The sequence below is a fragment of the Melozone crissalis genome, unplaced genomic scaffold (assembly GCF_028551555.1).
Source record: "Melozone crissalis strain CALT ecotype California unplaced genomic scaffold, PUWL_Pcris_2 ptg000042l_1, whole genome shotgun sequence".
Classification (NCBI taxonomy): Eukaryota; Metazoa; Chordata; class Aves; order Passeriformes; family Passerellidae; genus Melozone; species Melozone crissalis.
Genome location: NW_026535820.1, coordinates 18135034 through 18147217, shown reverse-complemented (window position 1 = coordinate 18147217; position 12184 = coordinate 18135034). Strand labels below are relative to the sequence as shown.

The 12184-nt window shown below is 34.3% G+C and overlaps 1 protein-coding gene across 8 annotated transcripts in view; it reads right to left on the bottom strand.

Annotated features, from left to right (window-relative positions):
- The window catches only part of ROCK1 (Rho associated coiled-coil containing protein kinase 1), an 83577-nt gene that overhangs the window by 18838 nt on the left and 52555 nt on the right, over positions 1-12184 (bottom strand). For all 8 annotated transcript variants that reach the window (XR_008483609.1, XR_008483610.1, XM_054284664.1 and 5 more), the window contains exons 15-26: positions 12053-12144; positions 11691-11937; positions 9925-10031; positions 8702-8852; positions 7624-7784; positions 6573-6757; positions 5741-5810; positions 4225-4319; positions 2795-2960; positions 1158-1251; positions 687-775; positions 166-354 (exon numbers count right to left, since the gene is read on the bottom strand). Coding sequence is in view for 6 of the 8 variants with exons in the window: in XM_054284664.1 (XP_054140639.1) it covers positions 166-354; positions 687-775; positions 1158-1251; positions 2795-2960; positions 4225-4319; positions 5741-5810; positions 6573-6757; positions 7624-7784; positions 8702-8852; positions 9925-10031; positions 11691-11937; positions 12053-12144 (1646 nt within the window). In the remaining 2 variants the exon portion in view is untranslated. The remainder of the gene's footprint in view (positions 1-165; positions 355-686; positions 776-1157; positions 1252-2794; positions 2961-4224; positions 4320-5740; positions 5811-6572; positions 6758-7623; positions 7785-8701; positions 8853-9924; positions 10032-11690; positions 11938-12052; positions 12145-12184) is intronic.

The following is a 12184-nucleotide window of genomic DNA, read 5'->3' as shown; positions in this document are numbered from 1 at the left end:
TTGAAAACAAAACTCCTATCTATGTCTCTATATATATCTATATATGTATATACACCTATACATACACATGTACACACACACACACATATGTGTGTATATATATATGTGTGTGTGTGTGTGTATATATATATTCCACAGTATGATTAAAATATTAAATTATTTTACCGCTTGCATTTCATTAAGCTCTTTTTGGTATTTCACAACCATCTGATTGAATTTCTCTTTTTCTTGATTAAGTTCTAATTGGAGCTTTCGGTTTTCCTTCTCCTTCTTTCTCAAATCTTGCATGTTAGCTTTCTTTCTGTCTATTTTAAAATCTTTCCGATTCATTATCTCAGCCAGTTTGTTGACGGCCTGTTAAGAAAAAGGAGAACCAGTAAGAAAAATTACATATGCAGCATGTTTAATAAAAAACTTCTCAGTTCCTCTAGTTACAGGATCTGATTTAAAAAAAAATCCCTTCACCAACACAAATGGCCCTTACTCACAACTGAAGTAATACTGAAAAGTATACAGCATCACAACTTGTTCTTTCAAAAGTAAATTTAACAATGCATATTCTACATCATGGTGACTATAAACTTGGTTTCAAAGGAACTAAGAGTTAGTTCACAAAAGCAAAAAACCTGAAATACTTCTGCTAATGCAAAGTAACAATTGCTATGAAATTGCATAAAAAGTTGTACCTGTGTCTTCAGAGTTCTTTCAGTGCTTATGCTCTTCTCATATTGCATTCTAATATTACTGATTTCCTCCTCTTTTTTCATTCTGTAATCTGTTAAAATAATATTCAATTTTGAGGTATTTTAGTACAAGGTAATTATTTTTAAACTTAATTTAAACTTCTATAAAGTTTAAACTTTTAAACTTCAGTAAGTGCATCTTTTTTTCCATTCTGTTGTCCTGTTGCTTCCCTTTTTGAGCAAAATACAATTTACAAAGACAAAAATTACCAGTTTAACACTACTGCAATGACAGAAAATGACCAGAAGGATATAGCAGAAAGGCAAAAAGCTGAAATACTAAAGCCAACATCAAGCCCAAAATAATATGGAAGATAAATAGCAATGTCTTCTTCCATTTCCCATTTCTTCACATATGCTTCAGATTCAGGCATGCTTCAGAACAGGTAAGTTAAAACTCCAAATATGACATACCTTCCTCTTGTTTCTTAAATTTTTCACTGATTTCTGTATTTTCCTTTGTTATTAAATCAACATCTTTGGTTAAAGTGTTATTAGTTTCTTCCAGCTACATGAAAAGAAACACATTTTAGAATAAAGAATTTGACATAAATTCTAAAACTATCTATATTACTATTATTTTAAATACCCTTAATTCTATAACAACCATTTACTTAGAACACCTTCTGCCTACGTGAACTTGTAAAAAATGCTACTATTCTTGTGCTGTTTTGATTTACCAGAAGGCTCAAAATGCACCTGTCCCAGACAAAAAAATTATCACTGCAGAACTGACAACACTGTCGTGTGGAAACAAAAATCAACTTAAGCAGAGTTAGATTGTCAGTTATGGAATGTGGCAATTTTAATTTGTTGTACTTTGGAAAAACTAGTAATTAGAGGCCTGATACCATGAATCCAGACAAAAAAGTAGCTGACAGATGCTATAACTCCAGCATTAAATTTAGAGTAGATACAAGGCATTCACTGCTAATCATGAAAATCTGCATATTTATGCAATTTACTGCATGAATCATGAAATCGGGATAAAAACAAAACTAAATTTGGATTAAGACAAAGCAGACATAGGTAAATATGTACAGAGCTTGCAAAAAATAAGAAAAAAGTTGGAAAGGAAAACCTCAACAACTTTGAATATGTGACCATGTTCATTGCCACAGCCAGAATCACTTGACAAATACCTATGAAAAACCAGACATAACTGTATTCCTAAATAAAGGTTTTGTTTGAAGCCAATACAAATAATTGTGTATGAAGCTGTCTGACAAAATTGATCAGGAACTTGAAACCAAAAACACATAGGCAAGAAGGCATTCCTTTGATGCCACAGACATAGTCATCTAAATGCTGCTTAAGAAATAGTGGTATTCTGTAAATCTCAAGCTTAAAAAAGCAAATTCATGAAATAAACACTATTTGCACTATCTTTTCACAGAGATGGAATATCCATGGTAGCATTAACAGAAAGCTTTGAGCAACTGAGCCAAGCTCAGTTACACCTGGAACTTTACACCCCCAGAATTTTTAAGAATACATGCACAGCTGATGCTAAATGGGAAAAAACAATGAAAAAATAACTATGCTACCTATGGCTTGCTGTTTGAGACTTTTCAGTTAAAGACATTTATCAAGCTCATATTAACATCCAAAAGGTATGCTATAATGCGTCTTCAAAAATTACATTTTGGGGTTTGGGTTGTGAAACTTGAGAATCTCAAGTGGCTTTTTCTTTAAAGACTAAGTTACTTTGCAATAAGAGTCTCTAATACACAGCTCTACAAATTTGCAAGATTTAAATAATACACTTGGCAATGACAAGAAGTAAATACAAAAGGCTTAATAACTGAATTATAGACATTCACTTGACTTTCATTCTGGCTTCAGCTCAGATTAATAAATTTTGTTTTGATGAATTCACATTCATCATGTGAATTTTGTCACATGATGAAATGCAAAGGTTCCAAGTGAGCCCAAAACTTAAGATACTTAATTAGTTATCACTTCTGATCACAACAGGACTTCATTAATTAAAACCATGAATTTTGGTTTCCAGCCAGAAGAGATGTATACCGGTATAACAGTTAATTTACCCTTCTTATGATGATGTCCTTATCAGTCAATTCTTGTCTGTGCCTTGATGCAGCTTTTTTACTCTCCTGATTCAGTTCATAATACTGTTCTTCAGCGAGCGCCCGTGCCAACCGTTCTGACTCAGCTTTGGTTTCAGCTAAATCCAACTGGGCAGCGAGTGTTTCTCTGTAAAAAGGACATAAGATTTCCTTTTCCTATGCAAAACATTCCAAATTTTCAGGAAAACTATCAAATCTGAATTATACCACTCAGCTAATGGTCATTATCTTAGTTTCTTAAGAAAAGGAAGAGCTACAAAACTGCATTCTGTACACTTGTATCTTTTGATGGTCCACACAAGCTACAGCAGCAAGCTTACTGTGATTTTCATTAACATTTCAATCATCCATGAAACACCAATATGGATTCTCCTGTCTTCGAGGAACAGAAAATAAAACTAAATTATATGTACAGAATGGACCAACAAAAGATACTTAATCCACATTTGCCCATTATCATAATTCCCATAGTTATATCCAAGTGAGAAACGTTTAGGATGAACATAAGATTGCAGAGAATAGAGAGGGAATAGAATACACAGCATCTATAAAAAGAAGTAGGAAAATAAATAACCACAAGAAGAATAAGGGAGGTCTTGCCTACCTTCTCCTCCCTCCCCATTTCTTTATGTTGGTTACCACTCGTGAACAACTTGCAGAGACACATATATTTTCCTCCTACACCATATTTATTAGCACAACATCTTTTCTTTCTCCCTTTCTTAGCCTACCAAACTGCTGTACAAAATGAACACTGTACATAATCCTCTGCCCTTCAGACTGCTTTCCAATGCCAATCCTCAGGCAGAACAAGAGACACAGACTTTAGAAGAAACTGTACTTGATGCGTAAGGCCACAGTCTCCTTCTTCAGAACATAAAATAAATTAAGACACTGGAAAAACAAGCCTAAATTTTATTTTTCTTATTTGATAGCTTAGAAAATAGTACATCACAATTCATGGTTGTTAATAATAACTGGTTTAGCTGTAATCAGAAATATACTAAATTTTAAAGACTTTGTTACCTTTTTCTCAAATTATTTTACCGACTATAGAAATATATTAAGTAATTATCAGGATAATATAATCAAATTTTAAAAGTTGGTGAGATGATAACCAAAATTGGAATGTTTTTAAAAATTTTTGAATCTTAGTAAATTTTCAGAGAAGTCATTATTCTTCTTACAGACATGATAATATCCAAAGCAAATATTAATAACCATATTTGGCTTTGTGAGTCAGTATAGGTAACATCCTATGTATTTGCCACTTACAAGGTGTTATGGAACACTTTTGAGGCCTTTTTCTAAAGGAATTAAAACATCTTAGATCTGATTCAAAGTATTACAAGAAAAAACTTAGGTGTGTGTGAGAAACATAATGGGCATACTTTTCATTTTGCAAATCCTGCATTTTTCTTTGTGTTTCTTTATTCCTTTCATCAATTTCCTCTTTCAGTTCCTTAACCTGAGTTTTGTAAAGTGTCTGTAAAAGAAAGCATAACAAAAAATCATTATTCAAATTCCATACTGAAATTCCTCATTTTCAGACTACTTAGTTTGAACTTGTCAAACCCCAACACATGCCAATACTGTCATTAGTGAAATTTCCTCCTTCCTTCCTCTCCCAGATGCTTTGTTACAGTTTCTGTTGGGTAGGGAACTGATCTGATCAAATTAGTTTTCAATTTTCTAGTGTGTTTCCCTACATAGCTGCACAAATACAGGTGTTGCAAAAGAGAGAAGGCACTGTGACACAGCAGAACAGGTCTCCCAGACACAACAGGACAAAACTGCATCTTGAAGCATCACTTGTCTCAAAATGTTCATCCAACAAGCCCAACATCATTCTGTGCTTTCACCTGTTGCATTCTCTTTGTGTCCATGTACTTTTTCTCTTAGAATCTTAAGCTTTTTCTGTACAAACTTAATAAGTGATTCAGCTGAGATCTGATTTATATAAATTACTTACTGCTGTGAATTACTTCTGGGTTTTATTATTATTATTATATTTTTATTATTACCATCACCTGTAATTTTGAAAGTTAAAATCTGATCTTCTACAGTAAACTACTTTTGTACATATTCAGACTGAATTATGAATGTCTTATTTAAACTACAAATTAGCGAAAAAAGAAGAAACTGAGAAACACAATGCTCTGCATCTTCTTATAAGCAGTATGTCATGGAGAAATGCAGAAAAAGGCTCTGTAACAGATAATGAAATAATAATCATATGCAGTTTAGTAAACAAAATTTTTTACTGCCTCTCCCAGGAAAACCCAAATTTAAAAGTATTTCCCAAAGTGAAATGAGTCTGTCCGTACTCACAAATGTATCTGACATTCAGGTGTTACAGAGAATTTTACCCTATTGCTTCTTTTCACAGAGACGAAACAGATCAAACTACATCTATGAAATACACATTTTGGCTACCTGGAGTACCCAGTAAGGTCCTTCAGCGATTCAGGTGCAGAGAAGGTAGATTTTTAGAACAGGGAATACATACAGAATGCTACTGGGTCTATGGTTCTTAAATGTCTGTGTGGTAGATGAATAGCATGAGCTATTTTCCAGTAAGTTTGGAGATTTTCAACTCTCTGTAAAGTTTGCAATTGAATCAGAAAAGTATCTCCTTTCTAATCTCAGGATTGGAACAACTCTGATGAAAAATTCAGGTAAGAGTTACTCAATGTAATATCAGTTTTGACAAACAAGAAAACAACATTTTAGATACATCTAATGTTCTCTAATATTTTGTTCCTCATTTGTATTTCAAGCAGGATTTTCTGAACTGCTGATTAATGCAAGGCTGTTACTTACATTAAAACAATTTTAGTTTCAACTATTTACTGTTCAATGATTTTATGTCAAAATTTCTTACACACAATTCCTTACAAGTCTTACCGAAAAATACTGCTCAGCTTCAAGCTGATCCTGAAGCTCTCGCATCTGACCTTCATTTCCTCTGTACTGTCTTTGAAGAAATTAAAAAAAAGGGAAACATTTAAAAAGTCAGCTACTAACAAAAGACAAAGACAATTTCTAAACAGCCTAGCACTCTACAATGATCTCCCATTTGCATACAAATGACTTCACAAAGAGCAACAGTTTGCTGTATCTTAGAATTCTGATTTAACACAGTTCTTATTTTAAAACAATGATCCTTTCAGTATGTAATTTAGAAGCCAAGAAGTACTCTAAATGGAGAAACATTAAGCCAGCTGAAAGAATATATGATAGAAGTCTAATTAATGAAAAATGTCTTCATTTTAAGATAAAGAAACATTAAGAAAATGAATCAGGCAATGAAAGGGAACTATTGACTCCCATGCACTAAAAGCCCCCATATGATTTAGTAAGTAGCATCAGAGTCAATCCATAAAAAAGTCATTCAAATAAAAAAGGCATATATATATATATATATATACACATATATATACACATATACATATATATACACACACAATCATGTATATGTGTGTGTGCCTTAACATAGAATGGTGAGCCAAGAACTGTTCTGAATTGTAGCTCATAACAAAAATATTCCAACACTGAAGGCTATATGGAAATCATAACAGGCAGCTACATAGGAATCATAACATGCAGCTAAAAATACTCTTTCAGTTTAGGAAAAAATGCCTATGCTCCAGAGAACTTTATTCACTAGCAGGAACAGGCAAAATAGTACATGTATAATTAAGCAATTTTTTCCATTTTACTTCACGTTTTTACTTACTTTGCAAGTTGAGCCAACTCAAATTCCAGTAATCTCTTTGCTTCCAACAAGGTATTGATTTCCTGTTTCAGCTGCTTCTCAGAACCCTTCAAGTTATCAGCTTCAAAAGCTTGTGCCTTTAATTCATTCTGTGCCATTATTCGCTTATTCGTCTCTTGTTCTAGCTTAAGTGTCAGATTCCTTACCTAAATGAGAAATATTTCCATTTAGGAGCCTTTGCTAAATAACCAATTGCAGTGGCTTAAGAGATTTCACCTATGGATTATTTTATATTAAAAACCACTGACTAGATGCTACACCGTGTAACACATGTCAAAGTATTCCTGAATCTCCAAACACTTCAGTGTAATAATCTCACACAAAGCTGCTGCCCTTAGAACGTATGGCTATGATGCTGCAGAATGATAAAGCTTTCCCATTTTTAGTTATTTCAAAGTCCCTAATTTAACTTATCTGAAAGACAACAAGTGAAGGAACCTAAATTGTCTGCAAACCTCTCCATGGATTTCAGATCTTAAAAATCTCTCACCCTAGAAAAAAAATGCAGCTTATCAAGTACATAAAAACTAATTTACATGAGTTGTGACCCCTAAGAAAGGTGATATAAACTTCATTCCCACTGTCCTGTAAAGAAAAAGTAAGAATGAAGCTATTATTCTTAGTACCTAGTTTTCACACTCAATATTCTAATTGCATTTCCTTGAACAAAAGGAAAGAATGCAAACTAGACAACACAAACTCAGACCTGTAAATCATCCACATCAATCTGACTGCACAGTCAAATTCACAAGCAAATTTTTTCTTTAGAAAAAGAGAAAACACACAAAAAAAAGTGTTATATTGAATTGAAGTTCAAATATGGAAGACATTCTAGAGTTATGAAACAAGCAGAAATTACCTAAACCTACTTAGGCCAACAACTATCCTCAATTCTACTGAGAGTTGTATTGCATAAGGAGCTCAGTATAAGTGAATTTAATTTTCTATTTCTCAGTTCAACTCTAACTTCTTATTTATATAGAAAGTTATTAGTGATGAACCTTTTACTTACTTCATCTTCCAGTCTCTCCTTTTGCTGAAGAAGATGTTCCAGTTTCTGCTGAGATTGCTTCAGGTCGAAGTCCAACATGGAACACTGTTTTTCAGCTTGAACTATTCTATTTTCTGCCTTTTCTCTTGCTGCCCGTTCTTCCCTTATCTTTTTTTCCATTTCTAAAAAAGATTAAGGAAATAAAAATAACAAAAATTATTACATAGCATCTGCAAGCATGCATTTGTAAAAACAGTAATAAATATCCTAATATTTTTCAGACCTTTTTGTTCAGCTATATAAGCTTTTCTGCTGTTTGATTTTCAGCTTTTCTACTGTTTGTTTTTCTTTTTTTTTTTTTTTTGAAAGAAAAAAGATCCTGGCATTATTACAAGGAACACTAAAAAATAAAAATAATTCCATTCTGCATTCAAAGCACTGGAATATTATCATGACAACTGAAAGATAAACAGTGAAAGAAATAAAAAGCACAGATTCTTGAAGTAATTATTTTGACGTAAGGCAAAGTTTCATTTCCATGAATGGATAGCAGCAAAAGAAAACAAATGCTACCATTACTGTTACCTCTAAAAGCCACATTTAGGTACTGATGACCTTCGCAGGAAAAGCTGACATACTCAATTACAAAATCAAGACACACCTTTGATTCATGGAAATACATCTATAAAAAAAAATCTCATTTCACTTCAGACAAGCCTAATACAACACTGGTATTTTTAATGCAGTTACACAGGAATGAATGCCCTAGGACATTTCTCTTGATAATGCATTCTTTCAATTCTGTTTAGCATTAGACAGAATCTCAAGATTCAATATAGCATTTTAGAAGCCAAGGAAGGCTTTAAAGTAAGGTATGTAAAACATTAAGAAACAATAGAATTTTTATGAAATAGCATGTTAGAGAAAATAATTTAAAATGTGTAGTTTTGACGTTTTAAGATTTTAATACACATTTTCTTTATAGAAGGGATCAAACACTGGTGCAAGAGTACTACAGTGTACCACAATGTGTATTGAAATATCATAATCAGAACATGTTTTATTATGTATTCACCTGAAACTTGCAGGAAACACTTACCACACATTGCGACTGATCTTGCCTCCTCTATCGACTGGTGTTTGTCAGTTAACCGCGCTTTTGTCACTTTGTGCTCATTCACTTCCTGTTCTAACCGGTCTTGTAAGGATTTCAGCTTGTAGTTCAAATCTATCTCTAAATTATTCTTTTCCTAAAGATAAGGAAAAAGTGATCAGATTGCTGTAATACCTGAAGAATCACATTTTTATTCCCTTTTTTAGTATTACATTTCTGTTATCAAGAGATTATCAATGTTGTTTTCCATGCTTAGCAAAGAACAGTAACAGACCAAAACTGTACTCAGCGCTCTGGAAAAAATTTCACTAACTTTTTTTCAGTAGTCTACAAATTTGCAAGAAAACGGAAACTTCTCCATTTGTATAATCGGTAGTCACCTAAACTGGGAACATACAACTAACAAACGGACATCCTCGAGCACAGAGGAATCTGAATTATTGTTACCTGGATGAATTTGGGTTATTCCATTTCTAGGATTGCCAGGCATTAACAGTAATTGACCAAACAAGCACTGGAGATGTGCTTTGAGAGACAAGCACTGGGCTTTGAATGGCTTCACATAACAACAAATTAGAATTGCTTGTCCCCTTCCCTGACCGACTGTTCTATCTCTGGTTTATTCACACAGACCACACAGCACAGAAAGTCTTTACCTGACCTCACCAGACAGAGTTAACTCTGCAGTCTGTCTGGAGAAAGGGTGTAGGATTTCCTCTTACTGTTAACTTGTTTTTCCATCATATGGAAGGGATCAGAGATGTTAGAGGAACATTTAGAAGGAAGGACAGAAAAAATTCTGCACCAAAGTTGATTAAAAAGCCTGCCTGGCACTGATCCAGTCAAATTAAAATCCAGTAAAGATTAAAAAAGAAAAAACACCCCCCCACACCAAAAAGAAACAAAAAACAAAAACAAAAAAAACCCAAAAAACCCAAAAAACCCCACAAAAACAAAACCAGATTTTTAAAAAGTTTATAGATTTTCAGAAGCAAGTCTTTGCAGTCATAGTCAGGCAGGCAGAAAAAAATTCCTTGCTACTGGCAGTGGGATTGGATCCTTGAATCAGTGATAATGAATGACAAACACAATTTTCTTGCACAATGCTACAAGTAAGAACTACCTGAGGACTTGAAAACATCAATAACATTTAAAAATACAGTCAAAAGCTGACAAAGAGCATCAGCCTCAACATCATTTCACCATACCTTTTCTGAATGATTAAGCATATCCTGTGCTTGTTTTCTTTCTGCTTCCACTCTTTCAAGATTGTTTTTAATGTTTTTTACTTCTTCTTGTAAAGCTGTAATCCGAACTGCCACAAAAAATTAAGTATCACTCAATATTAGTCACATTACTTAGATCAATTGTCTTTGCAACTTTTAGTGATTTCTGGGCCCATAAAATATTTCAAATACTTCAAATTGTTCAGGCATGCAAAGGCCATACATTGTAGAGCAAACTGACCTTTTTAGACACTCTTTATGCACATCATCAGTAACAATTCACAAAAACTAATCATGCAAAAATGGTTCCTGCCTTCCATCACTTCCATTATCTAATATTCAGAATTTCTTTCATTAACCCAAATTCTGGTAGGCTATGGAACAAGCACCTATAAGTGATGCTAACTGAATTAACGGGTAGATAAGGCACATTACACAGAAAGTCAGTTTCAAATGGACTTTTGGGTACTAACAACATGTATTCACTTAAGTGTGACTCAGACCATGGGGAAGTCAGGCACTGAAAAAGGCTCCCCATGGAAGGTGTGGAATCACCACCCCAAAAGCGTTCAAAAGATGTGTAAATGTGGCAGTTAGGGATGTGGTTTAGTGGAGGATTTGGCAATTCTGGGTTGATAGTTGGCGTCAACGATCTTAGAGGTCTTTTCCAAAGAAAACCATCCCATGATTTTAAGCGTTATGACATGGAAAAAGTAATTATTCCTTAAACCCCACAGCATCTACCCTTGTGTGGCATAAGAGTTTATATGAAATACTAAGTATTTCATATAAATACTTAGTGGTTTGGAAGGGATCTCTGAAAATCATCTAGTCCAATCTCCCTATCACATGCAGGAACACGTCTCACTAGACCCTGCTGCTCAAAGCCCCATCCAACCTAGCCTGAAACACTTCCAGGGACAAGGCAACAACAGTTTCTCTGGGCAACCTGTCCCAGGGTCTCACCACCCTTACTGTAAAAATTTCTTCCTATATCTAATGTAAACATACTCTCCTTCAATTTAAAACCATTGCCCCTTGTCCTGTCACTGCAGACCCTGGTAAAAAGTCTCTGTCTTACACACTCTCTTTTAGTAGGGAAAGGAGAGTCCTCATCAAAAGGACCTCATGGAAACTGAATACTGCAGACAGATGGTTCAAAGTGGCAAGTTAAGAGTCAGGGTACATTAGCACAGCCACAGGCATGAACTAATGCATCTGAATAGTTTCTACTCTGGAAGAATCAAGACAAATAGTAGAAAGTTTTAATCATCCTGAAAAAAAGGATTCTGTATCTGCATCCCTTATTGTGCTCTTAACCTTACTTGTAAAAGTAATGTAGAATCATCATAAAAGAAAACAAATGCAATTTAACAAAATAATAGCCTTCTTCACACATGAAAGAAGAGCAAGTCCAAGATATACCAACTTGGCTATTGCACAAGGCAGTAAGACAGTGCTGCATCTTCTCTAGCACTGTATCAGCTCTTCATATTTTTGCACCACTGGACTCAGACTTTTGGTCAGGACAGCCCCAGACTCACTATCAGTGTTTGACACTCTGATTTCGATATTCTCTCTCTCTCCCAAGAGCTGCTCAACATGACCAGGAACCCAGATCCAATCCTCAGAAATTGTTCAGTCACACCTTTTTTGCAGGTTGGCTTTCCTCCCGTGACCAAACTCTACTTCACTTAAAAAAGGTTATCACAACTTTTTTTGGTAAGGTATAAATTCAGAATAATTACCCTGTAGTTCTCCAATCAATTCAGATCCATGACTTCTATCCCTTCGTTCTGACTCCAAAGCTGCTTGTAGTTGATAATAATCTTTCTCCACCTGCAGTTTTGTGCTTTCCAGAACTCTGCACCTTTCCTGCAGTTCTCTATTCAGTGATTCTACCTGACTTAATGACTTGCTCATTTCTGTGTTGCCCTTTCTCAGTCTTGCAGCTGTGTCAGATTCTGTCCTCAGCAAATCATTTGCTTCTTCTAGCTGTAAAAATAAACCAGACAAAGATTCTCAAATATAAAGATTAAGGAGCCAGTTTTGCTACATTTGAATGCTCAAATCTAAGAAATAATGAAGACAAGGAGCACAAACAACGTACTTGTTTTTGTAACTGTGTTATCTTCTCATTTGTAATTTGTGAATGCTGGCTGATTTTTTTCAAGTCTTCCATCTGATCTTTTAGTGTGGACACTAAAGAGAAATTGCACCATTAATACAGCATACTATAAAA